Source organism: Parasteatoda tepidariorum, chromosome 10 (genome assembly GCF_982258835.1).
Source record: "Parasteatoda tepidariorum strain Cologne lab strain chromosome 10, Ptep-v5.0, whole genome shotgun sequence".
In the NCBI taxonomy this organism is placed as follows: Eukaryota; Metazoa; Arthropoda; class Arachnida; order Araneae; family Theridiidae; genus Parasteatoda; species Parasteatoda tepidariorum.
In genome coordinates, this window is record NC_141764.1 from 72,850,179 (window position 1) to 72,872,511 (window position 22,333).

Here is a 22,333-nt window from a genome sequence, read left to right on the forward strand (position 1 = left end):
TTTTTAAAGATTTTAGTTGATATTTTCGGAAGATTTGTTTATAGATTATGAAATCCTTGTTTTTTAGAAACAATGTCAAATTAATGATTTTTTTTACTTATAAAATTAAAATTATACATTATGAAATTGATGCCTTATAAATTATACGTTATGAATATCATTTATGAAATTGAATTATACAGATTCTTATCATTTTAGTTCATTCATAATTAATGCATTTAAAGTTCCTTAGTTTTATTTATTTTATTAATTTAGCATTAAGGTTTTTTTAGGGGGTGGGATATGCCTATTTGTAAAATATACTGTGCACTCAATAAAAACACTAAACATGCTTCTTTGCTTAGATAATAATAGAGATTTACAGTTTGATATAAAATTTTTCAGATTAATAAAACACATTTCCTTATATAATAATCACAATTGTCATACAAGTTTCCCTTTTGCATTCAAGTATTTACTCAGGCTTATATTATTTGGACCCAATTCTAATTCTACCGCGCATCTACCGAAAATTACTGCAATCGAACAAAAAATACGGATTTGTTAAAAAAAAATTCATTTTGACGTAATTTAGAGGATCGAGTAAAATATATACTATTTCCTTTCCAGTTGAAAAAAATCATTCGCCAATGCTTTTGCCAAAATACAATTTTAATCGCCAAATTTACGATTTTACCGCATTGGGCGAGGTGGCGGACAATTTTATGAGTTTATTGGAATACCCTACAATTGCAAGTAAGATATTCAGGAATGTAGTGGCTAGTGACCAGCCAGTTCTCCAGACTTGAATCCCATAGAGCAGTGTACCCCAACCTTTTTATCACCACGGACCTGTCAACGTTTGATAATTTTACCGCGGCCCGCTGGGGGGGGGGGGGCATTGATTGTTTATATTTTAGATTTCTCTGATTTATTAATTTTAATTTAATTGTATTTAAACATGCCTTCAAAATTAAATACAGTTACACTAAAAAATAAATTTAAAGTGATTCAACATTTTAACTTACTAGAACGTTAAATCAATAAGAATCCTGTGCTTGTTTCTTTGCAATGAGGCGGTTCCATCTAGGGATAGTCGGAGACAATGATACATTACAAACATTAAAAAATTTATGTCCCTACCTTCGGGGGCCCTTTTTCTTAAAATAAATAAAATTTTAATGGAACACAAATATTTTTAATTTGGGGTATAAACCTAGGAATTTAAATTTAGTTTCAATAAAATCCACGGACACTGCCGTAGCGCATATCCGGGATGCTCTTGGCGTAAATTACTTAACGTTTACTATATAATTAAATAAAAGTTTCAAAATTAAAGAAAATTGAATTTAAAATGTAAATTTTTTAATTTGTTGTAGACCTTGTACTTCAAAGTTTAGTTATAAATATTAAATGTCAAATGTGCTTTGTTTCAATAAGATATATCATTTTGAATTTAAATAAGAAAAGCATGAAATTTGATACACAAAAAAGGTAATTATAATAGATTTAAAGTTTTAATAATAATGTTATACAGTTACATGATTGTGGAAAGAACAAACAATACTTATTTTTTAATTAAAATATGGATGTACTTAGAGAGAGTACAGTAATTTTCTTTCTTTTACACAAATGCAACAGTATCATAAAAATCAATGACAAATTTTATGCATAATTAACAAGCAATATTTTAATCTTTAACCAATTAAATTTCGAATTATTGAAATAATTGGCAAATAGAAGAAGAATTTAAGTTTCATTCAAAAGGAAAATTTTCTTAAAATGTTTCTTAAAATATTGAATTAAAACTTGATTCATATAAAAAGCAAAAATACAAACAATTTTTAAAAATCCATGATTTCAAAACTTTTTTTTAAAAACCAGGCTTACTTTCATAAACCTTTTTTATTAAAAATATAAATATCCAGGTCAACAAACTTTAAGTAAAAGAGCACTAATTTTGAAAAAAATAAGCAATTAAAATAAGCATTATTATTTAATTAAAAAAACATATATTTCGTGTATCTCTTTTTTATACTCGTATCGACAAGTAATACTTAACATGTGATAATATGTTAAAAATAATATGTTAAAGATAAAATAATACTGCAACATGAATTCATAAAGAGAGATGCTTATACTAAATTTCTCCCCAGACAGCTAAAAAAGAGTATGCTTGCTTTTTAAGTAGTTAGATTGCATTCTTTGAAAAAAAAAACTTAATATTAAATTTTTGCTTATTAATATAAAAAATTGGAAATTTTAATAACATTGAAATATCAATAAATTTGGCCAATTTTTAAATTAATATTTACCATCGTTAATCAAAAAAAAGTATATAGCATACTTAAAAACATACAAGAAATGGCCCAATGACTTTTTTTTAAATGAATTAAAAGATATAATTTATAAAAGCTAATAATTTTTCTAAAATAAAACATTGATTATGCTATAAATTTTGAATAATGAATCACGTATGTATATTAAAATTTCAGTCGAAAAAATTAAAACAAATGGCTTTTCTGAATAAATGTATAATTTAATTAGCAATCAGATATTTGTGAATTGAAGAAGTAAGAAGTTCTTTTAATACAATTATATATATATATATATATATATATATATATATATATATATATATATATATATATATATATATATATATATATATATATATATATATATATATATATAGAGAGAGAGAGAGAGAGAGAGAGAGAGAGAGAGAGAGAGATAGATAGATAAAAGCTTATTTTCAAAATTTAAATATGCTATAATTCTAGACAGAAAAATATAAATTCAGCTTGCTCATTTGTACTATTTCGTAAATTATTATGTTAAAAACTGTAAAATTTTTCATATAAATATGCAGAATGTTAAGTATTGGCTGTCCTTAATATACATTTTTTTAGAATTATTGGCAAAATGAATAAGCAAATGAAGAATATAAACATTAGTGATCGCAAATAAAAAATTTTACAAGGGAAAAAAAGTCATCAAAAGCTCACAAATCGCTGTCTACAAAGGTGGTATTAGAAACATCAAACCAATTTCGATCACCATAGAAAACAGAGAGGATTTTGAACGATGATTACTAAAAATGATTTATGCAATCAAACCACTATTTATTAGCAACTGTATAGATTTTGTTTTTCTTTCGCCTAAATATTACGTCCTCTCGCGCAGAGATTTAGTTTTGCTTTCGCCTGAATATTACGTCCTCAAGCGTAGAGATTTTGGTTTTCTTTCGCCTGAATATTACGTCCTCAAGCGTAGAGATTTTGTTTTTCTTTGGCATGAATATTACGTCCTCTCGCGTAGAGATTTTGTTTTTCCTTCGCCTAAATATTACGTCCTCTCGCGTAGAGATTTTGTTTTTCCTTCGCCTAAATATTACGTCCTCTTGCGTAGAAATTTTTTAGATACACATAATTTAATTTATGATTAAACTATATAATAAGGTCGGTCGTAATGAGACACCATGTATTTATAAAAATGATTAATTCCTACAGCCTAAAATTATTATATTAAAATGATCGCATCAAATTTTTTAATATATTTGCACTAGAAATTCACAAACCTCCGATGCATGTAGTGGCAAAGAACAAAATCCCTTTATTTGGCTTAGTTTTGTATATATTTTTAAATAATATGGCAACATTTCTGTATATAATATGGCAATATTTTTGTATACAATATGGCAATATTTTTGTTGGGTGTATTTTGGGATTTTTGAAGAAGCCAATAAATATTTTCAAAATATTCTTTCAAGGTTGTTTATATCTTGATTTATTTTTCGAATGAAATAATTCAGCCTATTGCTGATATCATAAGCTTCCTGATCGCTGATCTTTTCAATCAAGTTGCAGTTCCTATTGAATATGTATGGAATTTTCCTTCGTTCAACATACTTGGCCAGCTTTTTAAGTGCCTAGAATAAAACAAACAAATAAGCATAAATTGAATGTTAATAAATTAAATAAGAAATAAATTAGTGAAATTAACATAAGGGGTACAAGTGTTTGGCTGATCTTATTCCTAAAATTATTTGGACTGTATTTTCCAGATAGAGTTCATTTTTCTGCTGAATTTCATAACCTAAAACATCATCTGCACTAGTTAATAACAGATAGTTTTAATTAGACCTAAACATTTTTATTGATTACAAACACACATAAATTAAACTTTTATTATCCTGTATATAACTAAATACAAGCTTCATGCTTAGTCTTTTTCAAATGAACTAATACTAATAAAGCTAAATACTACGAAAAAAATAGCAGTAATTATTGTAGTTTTTTTAACTTGTAGTGCAGTACTACCCACCACTGACGGAGTTGAATCATTCACCATAATCTTCAGAAAAATCCCCAGCAGACTTTTTTGTTTCCTAAACTGAAAAATTTTACTAAAGAAGCGAAACCTACAGGATGACAAAGATCTTAAAAACGTCAAAATTGAAGAGGGGCTTTAAAAGTTGTCCCTGAAACTTTTACAGCCGAATGCGGAAGTGCATTACACCAGGTAAATAATACTTCGAAACTTATTAAATGAGCATGTTTGAGTTGTCAAATAACATTTTAAGGAGATAATTAGATCAGTAGTGAAAATTAACAGTTGCACCTAATATGATCAACAACAACAGGAGTTTGGTAATTTTGTAAAGGTAAATATTTCATTAAAATTGAAAAGTTTTGGGCAATATAATGATAAGCCACATTCTTAGAGCTTTTCTTGCTGGATAACACGATTTCTATGCAGGTATTATTTATTTTTTATTTTGCTGCTATTTTGTAAAAATAACGGAAATTTCAGCATCTAGCTTGAGACAATGCTAATTAGCTTGATATAAAAATGTCACCTTTAAAGAAAAGTGCGACTTATCGCCATATTACCCTAATTTCTTCTCGACCGTAAATAAAATGTCAATGTAATAGTTAAGGGAAATATATTACTTGAAGAAACCTATCCACAATTTTATTTTCTTTCCAGAAGTCTTGTGTTCCAGAGTTTTCAACAATCATCCACATTACAACAGTTTTCAAGTAATACGAAGCTAAAACTGACCATTCCTCTTCATCTCTTAGAAGCTACAAATAATATTTTTTGATCAAATAGTCTTACAGAATTTATATTTCAGCAACAACAACAAAAATGATGTCGCATCGTATTTATATATAAGGCTAACATGATCCCGGATAAAAGGCTGAATTCATTTCTTTCCGATGACAATGGTAATGAAAATAATTGTAAAAGCAATATGCATCACAATGGCCAAACGAGTAAAGTTCGAAGTTCGATCACGAAGTAAACCATTTATAATTCAGTTTAGTCGCTTGCACTTCCAGCTCCTGGTACTCTGCCAGATATTGGTCTGGAGCTGTGGCGGTGACTATGGCAACGAGGTATGATTATTTTAAGTAGGGGTGCGGGGTCCCTCTTTAGGACTGGTTTCGGCGAGAGGAAAGGAGACCTCTTCATCGAAGCTACCCTCCCTAAAATGCCCTCTTCTTGTTTCCATAGCACCAGACTGTCGTAGACTTAGTGGCGGTCAGAGTACCTATCTTAGACAAACAGTATTTCTTACTTAAATACCGCTAATTGATTCATACCGCTCAATGTAGTTCAGCCTCTAGCTTGGACATCTACAGTGTGGTGTGTCAACGTTATTAGTCCTACAGATGTTACCAGTTTAAAAAAAAAAAATTAAAAAAAAAATAAATAAAAAAAAAAACGTCCATAAATAATGTAAATAACTAAACTGGTTTGATATTACCGTGAAAAAACTAATAAAAAAATTTTTTCGTTAACGCTACGTATTTAAAGTGCGAGTAACTTTACATTTCGAACTGGAAAGGGCACTCATTTTCATTAATGTTTGTTTATTTCGTTAATTTTTTTAAGCTCAAATAACGAATATATAAACTTTAATTATAAGTAGCAGTAGTGCATATTTCAATCATCTTAATATATGAATTGAGAGAAAAGGATTTCAATTTTGCACTTATTTGAGTTTTAAAATTAAATCCAAAAATTGTGTTCACTTTTCACCAACGGGAAGAAAATGCGACTAAAATTGAATTATACAGTCTTCTCAAGACCTGATCTTTGAACATCGTTGGACAGTTTTGGTGTAACTAAAGGGCTGAACCACCTGACCGCTGCTGCTCACCAAGGATGCTGCTCATATTATGAAAGAAGTTTATTATAGAATTCTTTGAAATTTAGTATGTAGATTTTGAATAATGTTTAAAAGCTAAGGTCTAAGTGTGAATTCGTTATTTTTATCAAGTTTTAATAATTTAGAGTTTGTTATTTCTAAAATTCATTATTAAACAATATACTTAGTTCTATTTCATCGTCTTTTTTTCATATTTCAGTTTAAAAAAAAGGCAATTACACAATTGATCTGGAAAAAAATTATTCTGAAATGTAAACATTACAAATTACTGTAGAGCTGTTAGCGTGACATGAAAAATGTGCAGTTGTTAAGCTCAAATTTCAGCTTATTTTAAAAAATACTTCATAAATTTTTTAACTTTACTTTAAAGTTATAAGTTTAGAATCCTTGTTTACCCGACATAAAATTAAAATTAAGCTTATTTTTAAAAAAAAGTTGTGACAAAACCAGCCTGATGCCTTAAAAGTGTTTTACATTCTTTTTCAAGCAAGTTTTTAATTTTAACAAAACCGTTAAGTAGTTCATGAGGTATACAAATTTTAAACTTAGGCTGTATTGGATTTTCAGACACTATTCAACAGATAACGTTAAAATTTCATTTTTCAAGGTTTTCGTGTCTGATTTCCAAACCTAAATTTTCATGCGCACTAACTAGTTAGCTTGAGTTCTTCAAACCGTGAAGTATATAATAATCGATGGTTAGATCAAAATTTATTCTGAATACAATGTTTTTTTAAAAAAAATTTGGACAGCACATTTGAAAAATATTTTAAAAAAATACTTAATAGCAGAGATCATTATTAAAAAATACCTTTAGTAGCCTTATAACAGACTTGGCGCAGCCTTTTTGATATATAATATACCGTTCTGATTGTGGAAAATGACATCGCCACAAGCGTCTTACTTCTGTTCTATCGAAGTAATGTCCAATGTTTGATCTGTCATATGGTGACGGAGGTGATTTTGGTATAAGAAATGCCTACAAATAAAAATCACACAAATTTTACAATTGTTATCTAAAAAGAAAACTGCTTTTACATTATTAGCTTATGATTAAAGCAAATGTTCAATAAATAAGAAAGTTTTTTTTTTTTAAATTAGTAGAAATTTAGTAATCATTAATGGCAGAATAGTAGTAGGAAAAAAATTTACTAACAATCGCCGTCACCGAGGACCCTGCTAATTCAGAAAAATTTTAACCGAGCAAAAGAATATACAAGAACGGGAAAAACTGATATAAGAACATTTAAGAAAAAAACAAGAAAATAATACAATTAAAGAAAAACTTATTTATTTAAATTATAGCAGTACATATAAGCTGAGCACATTTTTTCCTAAAATCTAGGGATAAAAAATAACTGCGAGTAACCTCTAAAACTACTTAAATAAAACTTACTGTAAATGCATATAAGCTTAGGTATTATACAAGATTATGAAGAAAATGAGAACGAAAAGAGCTGAGAGGGCGAAGCGATCTGAATTTAACTGTTTAGCAGTTTCGAGAGCTGATGTACGATTACTAACACGGGTCTAGTTGTTTAAATAAATGAATAAATAAAATTGGTTAAAACTTTTAGTAGATTGGTTACACACATTGATTTGATTTAGTCATATACACATTTTGCATAGATAAATCAATATGTTAGCATAATTTTGAAAAAAGTGGCAAGCATCGCTTACACACACTAGATTTCCTTCTACAATTTTCATTATAAATCATCGAAAATTTCAACTCCAAAATATTAGTACAGATTAATCACAGTACCTAAATAAAGGAAAAGTTTAGTGGAAGAACCGGCTAAGTGACACTTTAGTAAATTTGAGCGCTAATGTTTATGCGCTCCTTCTTCCTCTTTTTGATCAATCTTTATGTTTTTAGTACATTTTTTTAGCGCATACATAACTCACAAAATTTTTGGGGGTCTATTTATTTGATTTTAACTCTTTAATAAAGGGAGATTTTAATAATTTTCTAGATTAAAAATTCTTTCTTGTTTTCTCAGACGATTTTTAATGTTTTTCATCGAATACAGTTTTGTTTGAAAAGATAAATTAAATATACATATATTAAGGCTTATATTCATAGAATAAAATTTTAGAGACCTCAATTTGGAACAAACTGATATCAAATTTCATCGATCCTTGTTAGTCCGAAAAGCGATCAGGAACGATTCAGAGGCAGCATGAGCTTAATTTTCGAGGAGTAGATGTTTCATCTGCATGTATCGCTTTAATTCTCCAGAATTTGGTAATTTTTGATTTTAAAAAAAGTATTTTCTTAATATAGCACTGACTGTGGTCAAAATGCTATGTCCTTTCGTTACATCTAAAGGTATTTCAGAAATTAAATGCAAGTATTTTTATTAGTTTTAATACAAAAAATATCTAAATATGGTTGTCGAAATACAAATTATTTTCAATTTTGCATTAAAAGTAATGTAGTTTCATGCAAAATTGACACATTTTAATTGATAAAAATGTTTATAAAACAGGGTATGGGTTCTTTGTATCGTGGTAAACTACGCGTTCATGATTAGTTACGCGTTTTCATAATTTAGATTACCGCTGCTTCACGAATTTTCACCCTTGAACACCAAACTGCTCAGTGAATATGCAGCTTTTTTTAAATTTCAGCTTCTTAACCTTGAATCTAGAATACAAGAGAACGACTGTTTAAAGAACAAAGTCACCTTCACCTTCAAGAAGAATTCTTTTAAGTGAAACTAATCAACATCTGTCAAAATGGAGGTAAGAACCTCTCGTGGTTAACCCGATACCAATGGACCGTTTAAATATGTTTCGACCAAAGTATATTTTGCATCAGCATGGCGATACCTGCTAACAGAAAGCAATATAAAATTTAACTATCTCTCTCCGTGTTTCGTTCATATGTAAAGTTAATCTGTTTCCGCTGAGCCATGCTGATTTTTATGATAAAGTTGTCGTTTTGTCAAACGTATAATTACGCTCGTCATTTCTGATTTAACACTTAATATTTTAAGCGAGCGCACACATCTTAAAAATTGTTGATGAGCTCCTTCTCATTTACCATTTAAAAATAATAATCCTATAAATAGATTTTTTTTAATAGGTATCAGTTATACATAAGTTAATTGGTGCTGTTTTAATCTGTACTATATATGCTAACATATGTATCACGATACCTATTATAAGTACTAGGGAAATAGGTTTTTTACAGAATACCGAATGGGATACATACCGGAGAAAATTGTTGATTATGGTAATTTTTGGAGTTGGTCTCTAGCAATGCGGAATGATTGTATCTGCATATCTCTTTTTAATTCTGTGCATAATTTTGCAATGTTTATCATTACCGATTTATTGATAACTTAGTTTTATGTAAAAAAAAAACGAGTATTCAGCTAGTAACAATATTAATAAACTGAAACAATTGCATAAGCACAAAACAATATTTGTTTTAAACGCAACTTTGCTCAGAAAAAAAAATTTTTTTAATAGGGCAGTGTGTTTGAAACACTAACTAATGCGAATCAGAAACAAAAAAAAAAAACTATATGTTGAAACTGTTTAAGGTTATTTTTTCTTATCTCTTTTAATTATTAATTCGTGAAAAAAAACATAAATGCCTCCATAATGTAGCCAAGCAAAAGATTTTCTAGGGTTGTTTTCTGACTATTTGCCGCCAAGTCACTTAGCCGGTTCTTCCAACCCATAAATACTCAAAATATGTCAATTAGCCTGTTCTTCCACTAAATATTTTCGGAATGAATAGATGTAGCAATATAACTGAATGTTATGTATTTAAATAAAGCATAAAATAAGAACTTTTCCCGTGAAATCTCAATTTTTTTTTTAAAATGTCACTTTGCCGGTTTTTCCACTAAGCTCTTCAACTATGAATAGGCGAAAACAAAATCTATAAAACCTTAACAGGATAGGTAGAGTCTTTTCCTGTTGACTACTTGGGCCGATTTTGCCAAATCCAGAATTTGATTTTCCAATTTCTTACCTCATGATTTCTTCCAACTATGGTTTTAACTCTTTTGTCCATTTTAACTCTGGACATATTCAGAGACATACACCCTATCACTGGAACAAGATCAACATCTATTGTCTCACCATCATTTTTCACTATAGTTATCGTCCGGGCTGGACCTGTTTCTCTGACATACACCTATGAAAATAGTGATAATTGTAAATTAGTTATTTAGATGCATACAAATAACCAATGAAAGATTAAAATTGATAATAATAGCTGAAACGGAGCTAGAATTACAGAATGTATACAAATGAATATATTTTAGATTTTAAAAAATCATTTTTTGGAACTGTTGTCTCTTAACTGCGTAAAGATAGAAAAAGCTTTCAGAGTTAAAAAATACAAATAGAAAACAAAAACTAATTTTTCTCAATAACAATCATCAATGTTTAAGTCTCATTTAATTCAGCGTACAAAAAAATTGATATAATAAATTAATTGTTAACAATGACTAATGTTTAAATTTCTTCTACCACCTAAGTTTTGGTTTCATTTAATTCAGCGTACAGAATAAATAAATTGGAAACAATAACTCTTTTGCCAACTATGACCAATATTTGACTTTCTTCTACTACAAAACTAAGTTTTGGTCCTCATTTGATTTAGCGTACAAAAAAAGAAAGAGAAAATTGGAAACAATAGCTAATTTTTCAACAATACCCTATGTTAAAGCTTCTTTTACCTAACTTAGTTTGGTCTCATTTAAATCAGCATACAAAAGCGAAAAAAAAATTGAAATAACAACATAATTGCCAACAATGACCAATGTTTAAATTTCTTCTACCATCTAAGTTTCGGTTCCATTTAATTCAGCGTACAGAATAAATAAATTGGAAACAATAACTTTTCTGCCAACAATGACCTATGTTTTAGTTTTTACTACTACCTAAGTTTTGGTTTCATTTAATTCAGCTTCCAAAAAAAAATAGAGAAAATTGAAAACAGTAGCAAATTTTTCAACAATACCCAATGTTTAAGCTTCCTTTACCTAACTTAGTTTTGGTCTCATTTAAATCGTACAAAAAGAAAATGAAAAGGGGCGAAGATAACTCTTTTGTCAACAATATTCTAAGTTTAAGCTTCTTCTACTACCTCACTTAGTTTTGGAGGGAAAAAATTTGAAACGATAGATAATTTTTCAACAATACCCTATGTTTAAGCTCCTTTATTTAACTTAGTTTTGGTTTTATTTAAATCAGCGTACAAAAAAAGAAGAAAAAATTGGAAATGATAACTCTTTTGTCAACAATGATCAATGTTTAAGCTTCTTTTACTACCTAACTTAGTTTTAGTCTCGTTTAATTCAACGCACAAAAAAAATTAAAAAATGGAAACAATAACTTTTTTGTTAAAAATGACCAATGTTTAAGTTACCGAACTTAGTCTTAGTTGCCTTAGTATAGTTTTAGTTCCCTTTGTTCCGCCCCTCTCTAAACCTGACGTCTCTAAAACTATTCAGGACTTTAACTTAACTATTTAGACTTAATTTAAACTTTTAAAAATAATTGTGTAGGATCCTTTTACGTAATGATTGGTTTATTCATAAACCAATCGTTGATTGACTATGAATTGATACATTATTGAATGAATAGATGAAGAAGCAAAACTTACGTTTTGGATTGTTTCTGGCGGTCTGTATGAATTAAGAGCTTTATGCACGACACTTTGAAACCAGTTTCGAACATTTTCAGGAATGAGAAAACCATTTTCAAATAAATAGAAGCTTTCTTGGAGAGGAGGGATTGCTCTATAAGTCACAAAATTCGACTCTTGTTGAAACGTTATCTGGAAGAATTTTATTCTTTCAACTCTTATTCTTTTATTTTAATAACAGTAAATATCTTTTGGACTTAATAATCACCGACCTTAATATACTCAAAAATAAAATCCTTGTCAAAAATAGGAGTCGAAAAAAGAAAAACTCCATCGAAAACTGACGAAGGAGAAATGAAAAACCAGTTTAATTGCCTCATGAGTGTTGAAGAGGTATCTAATAATCGCCTTTAAATTTTTGTTTCCGTCGGCTATCAAGTAAGCATTGATGTTTTTGGTCACGCTTCCTCAGTAATAATTCAACATCATTTTTGTTAAGGATTCTAAAAATATAGATTAAAGGCCTGTTTACACGGTCCAATTTCTTGAATCCGAGAAATTGGACGAATTTCTCTATCCAAGAAATCGGATGATTCGTCGACTTTATCCAAGTTCTTGAATGTCACTGATTCAAAACTGATTGAAAGAAAAACTTGCGCATGCGCATTGTTAATATTCAACATTATAAAATAATGCTTACATAAGTTTAAAATTACTAAATAAATTCAAACAAAATCATAATAACACAAATAAACCGCAACAGATCAATTTATTTGGACTAAAATATATGAAAAGAGACAACAAAATTACATAATTTGCTGCCTGATTGTTGACGTCACAAAACCTAAGACGCTGATTGGTTAAGGGAGAAAAAACTTGGATGGAAAGTAGAACATGCTCTACTATCGTCCAAGAAGTTGGACCAAGTTCTTGGATCACTGTTTACACGATCCAAGCTCAAAGCAAAACAAGTTTCCATCAATATCAATAAATCTCTGTCCAAGAAATTGGATCGTCTAAACAGGCCTTAAGGACGGCACTTCCTGCCTGCATAATAATAATAATAAAAAAATAATAAAAAAAACTAGGAATAGCAGTTGAGTAAAATATAAATAGATGACAAACAAATTAACAAACGTAGTTGGTGTAATTATAGAGTTCTCAAATAAAACAAAATTATATACATGCCATCTTCACCTCTAACTTTAAAGCTTACTTTAATCGCAGGTTCTTTTTGAGGGGTTAACTATTCTTTGGATTATTTGAGAATAAAAACTGCCAAATTTAATTTTACGCTTTTTATTTTAGATATTTAACATTGTTTTTATTTTGCAAATTTTATTTAAAAAAATTCATTGTACTCCAAACTTACGAAATTTGAAAAGAAAAAAAATGCACTGCAAAGTCTCTTTTCAGTTACAAACATAGATAGTTATGAAGTCATCAACCAAATATGCAAGAATTTAATTTATGTATTTTATTTTTTTAAGGTGCAAAATTGAACCTTGAAATTCAGGTGCCTGGTAAAAACTATAAATAGTAAATATACTGTCTCATATATTTATTAATTAACTAGAAATATATAGAAGTCTTTTTGAAAAACAACTACCAGCAACTTTTCAAATGTATAATACGTGAAAAAAGTTGATTGAATTGAGTTGTGAGTAATAAATTTTCCTCAAATTTACCGAGTTTCTTAAAGAGAAATAAAAACGCACGAAACGGAACATTTATAGCCATAGATTAATTATATAAAAATAATTAGATTCATAATATATAAAAATAATTATATCTAATATATAAAAATGTAATGTATAAAAATAATTAGATTCATACGTTCTATGAAGGAATTTTTTCATCATTTAACTATAAGCAGTATGCTACGAAAAATATTTAGTTCCCCCAAACAGGGCCAAATCACTAGGCGGAAGGTCAGAGCTCTAGGGTGGATGAGTAAGAACTTCCCGCTTGAAATTCTAAAAAAAATTTTGGTTGTGTTAGATAAAGAAAGAATTTCATTTTAAATTTTGTGTCCCATAACGTTTGGATCAATTGTATTGCCATCACCCATGAAATAGGTGTATCGCATCAACATGCGAGTCGTTATTTATTGAACACCCCTTATATTTATTCATAAAAAAACTTAATAAAAAATTAACAGGCAATCTGCAATTGTACACGTATTTATAAATAAAAACTGTTTAACACATAACACTGTTTAACAAACAATTTTGTAAACGTTAGTTGTACGTGTATTAATAAATAAAAACTGTTTAACACACTATACTGTTTAACAAAAAAGTTAGTGCACGTTACCTGTGTACGCATTAATAAATAAAAACTGTTTAACACACAATATAATTTATCAAACAATTTAGTACACGTTAGCTGTACACGTATTAATAAATAGAAACTATTACATGCACAATTAAGTGCACGTATTAATAAATAGAAACTATTACATGTACAATTAAGTACACGTATTAATAAATAGAAACTATTACATGCACAATTAAGTACACGTATTAATAAATAGAAATTATTTCACACACAATTTAGTACACGTTAGCTGTACATGTATACTGTTTATCAAACAATTTATTCATAAAAATTATGGGATAATAAAAGAATAAGAAAACTTTATATTTAGAACAACGTAATAGGAATAAGATTAGAATAAACGTATACATACGTAGATAAACGTACGTAGATTAGAATAAACGTATACAACGTAATTAGAATAAACGTATACATTACTCTAAATTCGTGGTCTTCAAAGGGCATGTCTAACACGAAGTTGATGTCGTATTCATCAGAGGAATAAATTCGAAGATCCGAATAAAAACTTCCAGTGTAGTATGAATCCCTATACAAATAATTAAAAATTTCATCAACTTCTTCCATTTTGGGCACGAAAGTATCCAGAAAGTCACGTAGAACTTTATTATTCTCTTTTACGAGTCCAGGATCTAACTTAATTTCTCCTAAAATTCCATTTAGGATAGAAATGCCAGAATTTCTGTTCTGTTGCTTCATTGTTTTCAGAACAGTGTCTAAAAAAAGAAAAAGACTTATAAGTTTACTTAACAACATACAAGTGATTTATTAAATTATGTTCATTGGATTTGATTTACTGAATTTTGATTCTGGACAAGCGCTTTGAATACTTAAATTAATCACTTTCGACAATAATCAAAATTACGTAAATATAACACTTAGACGTAATTTGTCTGACACTAACGCATTCTGCTTTTTCCAAATCTTCGGATTTCACATCTTCAAAATATGAGAGTAGCCATAATACGGTAAATATAATTGTATTTTTAAGGAAGTAGAACAAAAAAAAGCGAAATTATGATACCTTTCTTTTTCAAAATTAAATTAATTAGTAAAAAAATAATTAATTACCATTAGCATGGAATCATAAATTAGTTTTTCCAATGAACATAAGTCAGTGTGCGGGTGGGTGACCACTTTGATCTGTCACGTAAGAGACCGAGGGTGTGCGATGTCGGTCCCTTCCGCACAGAATCAAAATTGTGATGGCATGTTTCGAATCTTCCTCAGGAATGCTTCTCTGACCGTCGCCAATAGCCCGTAGTGCAGCTCTAGAGCGACATAAATAAACTATTACTACTACTGATACCTATGAACATAAGCACAGTTGTTAATAAAAAGTGGAAGGGAAAACTTTATGGAGGAAAACAAGAGGAAACACGGTAGCCATGGAATTCTCTAGTTTTCCCCTCGCAAGTTTTTTTCTTCTTTTTTTTAAAAACTAGGCCTAACTTGATTTTAAGTATCCATCTTTTACGTCCTGTCGAGCCTACTGCCTGACAGTCACAAAATGAGTCCTGACACTAGACTTGGTTGATGTCGCAATAGTGAAGGACTAATCTCTTTTCTTTTTTTTTTAGTTTTGTGCGTGAGTAAAGATTATTCATAATAACATATTATGTAATTTTAATAATTCAGTTAATTATCTTACTAGTACCCAAGGTCTCCCAATACTTGGAAGTATTGGGAGACGGTGATTTAATCTGTTGTACCCTGGCGTTCCCGTCAAATCCTCTCACACCTGTCTCTTGTCTTCCTTTTAATTTCCTTGTCGAAACGTGTTCCTCTGTTCCAATTGGTTCAACTCTTTTGCACGTGTTTGTCTCTTTACTTTCTCTACAATCACTTGGCTTTTTAGATACTGAGGAAGGTTCTTGTTTATTGAAGCTATAGTATGCCCATTTATGTACTTTCATTTTCGCTTTATTCGCGTTGTTTTTTTTTTTTTTTTTTTTGCTTTAGTCTACATAGCACAAAGTATATCCTATTCATTGTTGCACAATAGAATTTTTTTCGTGTTCTTTTTTAGCCGCAATAAAATTAGTCCTTTTATCGCAGCAAATTGCCTGAGTTTTCCTCTTTTAGCTCAAATACTGCGTAACGAAGCAATAAATCAGTCAGTTAAAAACTTAAAGTCATCAGTCAGTAAAAGTATCAGTTGGTAAATTGCTACTGATTTCTAAATGAACTGCTTTCGTCGTAGAACAAACAAATAAGCAAACGTAAGGCTTATTTGGTTTAATAACTATTCCCTTTCTAATTCTGACTAAATAGGGTCTTTAAATCGAAACCTACCTTATTAAAAGCTCTAGACGGAACGACTCTTGATCTAGGTAGATCTGCCATTAACTGAGAAGCATTGCTAGTACTATTTCTGCAAAGTCAGAAATTTCTCGGAAACAATGGTTAAATAACAACTTACTTAATTGTTATTTTACCATATTCAAATAAAACAGACAAATAACTATAACTAAGATGGCATTCAAACTGTTAACTGAGACAAAAACCGTTTATTGACTGCTTTCATCTAATATAGTTAAAACCTGAACTTTATCGAACCAACTAGGCCCACCTAATGAATCCACTTAGTTCCTAGCAATTGGGTGCATATTATAGCCAAGACGGCTAATCTGTCAATCTCATTACAAACAGAACGGGGTTCAAGTCCCAGCGGTGACTCCACAATATTTCCTCTATTCTTATGTACACATAAAGAGTTTCCAGTGTCCTTTACTTCCCAATTTATGATCCTGGACTCCTAGAATACAATACTCTCATTCACACATAGATGGCAGCACCATGAACTTGCAGAAATAAATCTAGTATTTCATATCTTCCTCGTTGTTCATATCTCTTACGATAAGTGATACAACGAGATGAACTAATTAAACCTCATTCCACAGTTCATTTCATAAACACAACCTAACTACTAAGCCCATTGTCTGGCAAAAAGCTTAGCTCTATTGTCAATTTGAATTTCGTTTTACGGTTTTGAAATTATGCCAGTTGTAAAGGGTTAAAAAACCTTATAGTTTTGTATTCATGTTTTCTTTTAACCATATTAGATGTAAATGGTTTTGAAACCGTAATGGAAAGATTATTCTTTACTATAAACTTTACAGTTAATTGGATGAGCAGATTATTGCCGGCTATTTTACAGTAAATTTAGAATGAAAATTCTGCAATACTGAATGCGTTTCCATATGCATTTTCTTATAGGATCTTAGGCATTAATTATACAATATGTCTACCTGATTGATGATTGCAATAACTGAAACCAAAGTGGAAATAAATTTCATGATAAAAGTTTAGTATTAATTCCGTAACTTTGGGCAGGATTATCAGACGTTTCGCCTTTTCCGAAACATTACAATTCTTCTGTCTGCCACCTACTCTCAATAATTTTTTTTTAATGTGTAAAGAGATTTTTTTTTATTTGTAACATTTTTTTATTGTCTGCCGACAATAAATTTTTAAAAAATCACAAAAAGGGAACTACTTGAAGGGAGCCACCCCCGAGCAAACCTCTACGCACTTTTTTTAAAAAGAAATTCTCGTTTAAAATCACTTTGGCTCCTTGGCGATTGTATCTGAAATTCTTTATCTCAATCTATGCCTAATTCTTAAATGTCTTGAAGTAAGCGTTTAATTTTCATCGTGAAAGGCGACATCATTACTAATGGATCATTAGAATTACTCAATGGATTCCTGTTATAAATTTGAAATATCACGCTTAGTGCTCAAAGGTGTGTCAATAATATATTAAGCTAAGAAGTTAAAATGCAATTTTAAAGTGTCATTTTCATTACCCCACTCACAAGAGACCTAGCGAGTCCCTCAGAGCACCCCTTTAGAGCATCATTAGGGTCCGTAATACAGCGTTTTCCAAATTTTTTCATTTACGGAACTCTAAAGATCGAACTTTTTTTGGCGGAACCCTTACTTTTAAATTAAGTCCATTAGCAGGTATGAATATGCTAACCAAAAGAGAAAGAAACTACAAATAAATTTGAAACATTTAGGGCGTTTTTGCATTGTTTCATCAACATCAGTCTTTAAATTACTTTTTATGTTAGGTAGTTGAAATATGTGGCTTTTTGTCTAGTAGTTTGTGGTGTATGGATAAATCAAATTGAGTCAAACAAGCTGAGTTATGTTTAAACTAAACTTAAAATATATATATATATATATATATATGTAAAAAACTTTAAAAAATCTTTTATTTTTATTAGGAAAACTTATTTAATGAAAAGCTCTTATTATATCAGAAGAAAAAGCATATTTGAACAGTCTTAATTGGCATTAGGGCTTAAATTTAGACCATTACAAATACAATAATTTAATGATAATTAATTTTTCCTTTTTATCTCAAGAGCCAAAAACAATACGATATTTCGAACTCCATTTGAACTATTATTCTATGAAGCATATAATAGCAACCATTGACCGCCTTTAAGGTACCCGACTACCTTTTTTAAGCAGATTTTGTCTACAAAAATAATTTTTGTGTTTCTTTTTTATATATGGTAATTACATTGTGAACTTTCCTCGTTCTATTAATGTTTTAGTTTTGTTTCTGCGTCAAATCGAACAAATGTTATGATGACCTAAAATATCATTTATTCTGGTTAATACATAATTGCGCCATTTTTGTCTTCTCTTAATAACTATTTTTCGGTTGTTTTCCTTCAATTTAAATGCCATATCTTAAAATATTTCCGTTCGAATTACTTGAAATTAATCGTGAATGTTTGTTATACATATGTTTGGGGAACAGACTACGGACAAGTTGATTAAACTATTATTTTTTTTATTCTATAGCTAAAATAAAAATAACTAATTGCAATTTTCGCCAAAATAATATGCCGATATTTTCAATAAAATATTAAAATAATAATAATTTTACGTCAATTGCGTAGTCTACTCCCTAGATAGAGTTCTTATGAGTATTATAAAGCAAGAATAATAAAAAAAGATAAATTTCAACAAAGCTACCGTAAACCGGGGCGAGTCTACTCATCCAGGGGCGAGTCTACCCATTTTGGTTTTATTTAATTTTCACTATTTTAAATTGCAAATAAATTTTTTTTTACCGACGTAGGACTTAGTTCAGACTCTAAGGAAGATGGCGCTGTAGTAGTTTGATCCGTTTTTATTTATTTGGTGTCTTTTTAACCGAGCTGTTCAAACGTCTTTTGAGAGATTTGTATTGAAAATCAGCAAACTTTTAGTTGGTGCTCCGTAAGTATATTATTATTATTACTATTTTCACTTTGGTTAAGTGATGAACTTATCTAAGACTAAGATTACATTAATTTTATATGAAAAAAAGCAAAAAGAATGTAAGTTTTGCTGTTGTAAACGAAAAGCCAGAATTCGCGGGGCGAGTCTACCCATTCGTATTTAGTTTTAATAAAGCATAATAATATAATTTAGAACTTTGTTTATATTAAAATTAAGTCATTTTAAATGAATTTGAGTATATTATTTTAATTCTGCATTGATAAATTTATCATTAATAAGAAAATTTATAGGTTAAATATAAATGTAAATATAAAATATGTTTATTTTACTTATTTTTTCAATTTTTATATTACAAAATTAACTTTTTTTATTTAATGCAAGTTAAATAAATTATTATTTATAAATTATTATTACCTCCCAAAAGAATGGGAAAAGGATTTTTCATGATTCCCAATGTTTGAATTTCGATTTTGCTAATAATCTTTAATTATTATTATTTATTAATTATTTAATTGTAAATTTATATTAATTTTAGTTTACTTTTATCAACAATAATCAGAAAAAAATGTTATTTTATAATGTTAATGATTATAAAAACAAAACTGTGATCAAAATGTGATAATCGATCAAATACTCAATTTGTGTTATTTTATGAATAAAAAAATGGAATATATAATAAAGTTATGAATTTTACTTCATAAATATCCTATATAGAAACTAAAATAACAATTTAATAGTAAAATTTGATTATTTACAATGTTAACATTCATTTTAGTAGAATGGGTAGACTCGCCCCATACGAGAGATTTGTCAGCAGTTCTATAAAAATATACAGTAACAGCGTAACTGTTAATATTTTCTAAAATCGATTTCACAGCTTTAAAGAGGGATAAATAGCAATTCCGAAACACCTGTTAAAAGCCTTTTTTCTTTAATATTTACAAAAGTTTGACCACTTGAAAGTTGTCGAACTGAAAAAATGGGTAGACTCGCCCCGGTTTACGGTATCTGGTTTCAAAAAGAGGTCGATTTTTGGTATTTTTCACCAGGTCTCCAACCACATTTTCTAATATATATATATATATATATATATATATATATATATATATATATATATATATATATATATATATATATATATATATATATATATATATATATGTGTGCATTTATACTATACTTTAGTCTATTATACGCACATAAAATCCAAATAAAAAATTTCAAAATTTGCTTCTGAAGGGATTTTTGTACCTTAATTATACCTCCTTACAATGCAATATTATCAGTTTTTAATTGATCACCAATTAACTTCGAATAATTATCTAACAATACAGGGTTTCGATCGAATTTACTTTTTAAGTTATAAAATAGTCTTCGTTTAGAAATTTCGAAATTACCATTTAATTTAGAGGAGTCAATTCTCCATAATAATTTTGTCTGAATATCTCCCATTAATGAAATTAGTATCCTCTTCAAACTGATTTATTAATTTAAAATCCAACTGAGTAAGATTTTTATGACTATTTTTTATGCCGATTTAACCCAAATCCCATAAATTAGCAGATTAAGAGCCTGCACTTCCTTATCTTTGCTAGTTATATGATAATTACAAATTGAAAAATTATCATCTTTCTTCAAAATTTCTGAGAAAGCACATCCAAATGAAGTTTTTGAATAAAGCTATATGAGAGCCTAACGAAATTTTCATCACATATATTTGATATGAATAATCACTGCTTATCAACATTCCGATTTGTTCTTCGCAGCAAATATCCGCAAACTCATAAATATCTTTCTTAATTGCTAAACTCTTAATAAATTGAGATGGAACTCTTTTTTTAATTTAGAACTTATGTTCTTTTTTTTTTTTTTTTTTTTTTTTTATGATGATTGCTTCCATCAATAGCCCCACATTTGGATTAAACCGATCACAGCCTACCACTTCATAAAGCTTATGACCTGAACTTTGACCTCCGTAAGTTGACTGTAACCAATGATTGAAGTTTTTTTTTTCTTCCAGAAGATAGCTTACTTACGGAAATAACTTTTCGTCGTAAATTTTATTTCGCCTCCATTACGAATTTGAAAGAAAGAAAAAGTGAGTTCAAGCAAACTTAGTTAAAAGTTTCAAAAACTGAAAGAAAGAAAAAAACTCTAAATGAGTACAAATTCTTACAAGAGAATCTATTGCCTAATCCTAAGTCAAATTCTCGTGATTTTTTATTTTCGTATTTAGACTATTTAGAATTTTTTAGTATTTGTAACTTTATGGCTGACTCTAGGTTTGACAGAACTCACTTTTCCTATACTTGGACGCTATCTTTCGAAGCTCCATGGCCAAGGAAAATAAAAAAGCCATAGTTTAAGTGTCTTACACTTGAAGCAATGCGATGATTTTAAGCTAATATACATATCGCTGGTTCAAAGTTAAAACGACATTTCTCATTCAAATAACATGAGAAGTGAGTGCAGAAGTGTCGTTTTAACTTTGAACCAGCGATATAATCCTGCTGTGAAGAATTATCTGGGCTTTAGAAAAGACAAATAACTTAAATATTTTAAAAGTTACTAAACTTTTTTTAAAATCGCCAATTTAGCAACATTTTCCTACCTAGAGAAAATTATCACTACATCACTACCGTATTCTCAGTTTTTTTCAAATTTTATGAGCCCAGATATTGAAGCACTGGAGTTAAAAAATTAGACCACAAACGGCTTTTCATTTTCACAAAACTGTAGCTTTTCTTCATATTCTGTTTTGTGGCATTTTCAAAATAAGCATAGAACCAACACCTCCTAGAAAAGAGTAGGCCTCTGCACGGGTTACCATAAATATCCTTTAGTAGTCCAAACGTAATGACTTATTTCGTATTTTCAACCACTGCGCAGCTTAGTACCCCGAACGTAATGACATCTCTCTTATTTTTCATCAACTGCGCAGTTAACTTCGTCACACAAATCACACTACTAATTTGATC

The 22,333-nt window shown here is 29.1% G+C and overlaps 1 protein-coding gene across 6 annotated transcripts in view; it reads right to left on the bottom strand.

The window, feature by feature from the left end:
• Nucleotides 1-2,180: 2,180 nt before the first annotated feature.
• Nucleotides 2,181-22,333, bottom strand: part of LOC107453296 (cyclic GMP-AMP synthase-like receptor) — a 34,995-nt gene continuing 14,842 nt past the window's right edge. For 3 of the 6 annotated variants that reach the window (XM_087153003.1, XM_071184095.2, XM_071184096.2), the window contains exons 2-7: nucleotides 14,532-14,827; nucleotides 11,793-11,966; nucleotides 10,152-10,316; nucleotides 6,972-7,139; nucleotides 4,935-5,069; nucleotides 2,181-3,910 (exon numbers count right to left, since the gene is read on the bottom strand). In XM_087153003.1, coding sequence (XP_087009129.1) covers nucleotides 3,734-3,910; nucleotides 4,935-5,069; nucleotides 6,972-7,139; nucleotides 10,152-10,316; nucleotides 11,793-11,966; nucleotides 14,532-14,827 — 1,115 coding nt within the window. In that variant the 3' untranslated portion in view covers nucleotides 2,181-3,733. The remainder of the gene's footprint in view (nucleotides 3,911-4,934; nucleotides 5,070-6,971; nucleotides 7,140-10,151; nucleotides 10,317-11,792; nucleotides 11,967-14,531; nucleotides 14,828-22,333) is intronic. The other 3 variants (XM_087153005.1, XM_071184099.2, XM_087153004.1) reach the window with 2 other exon arrangements.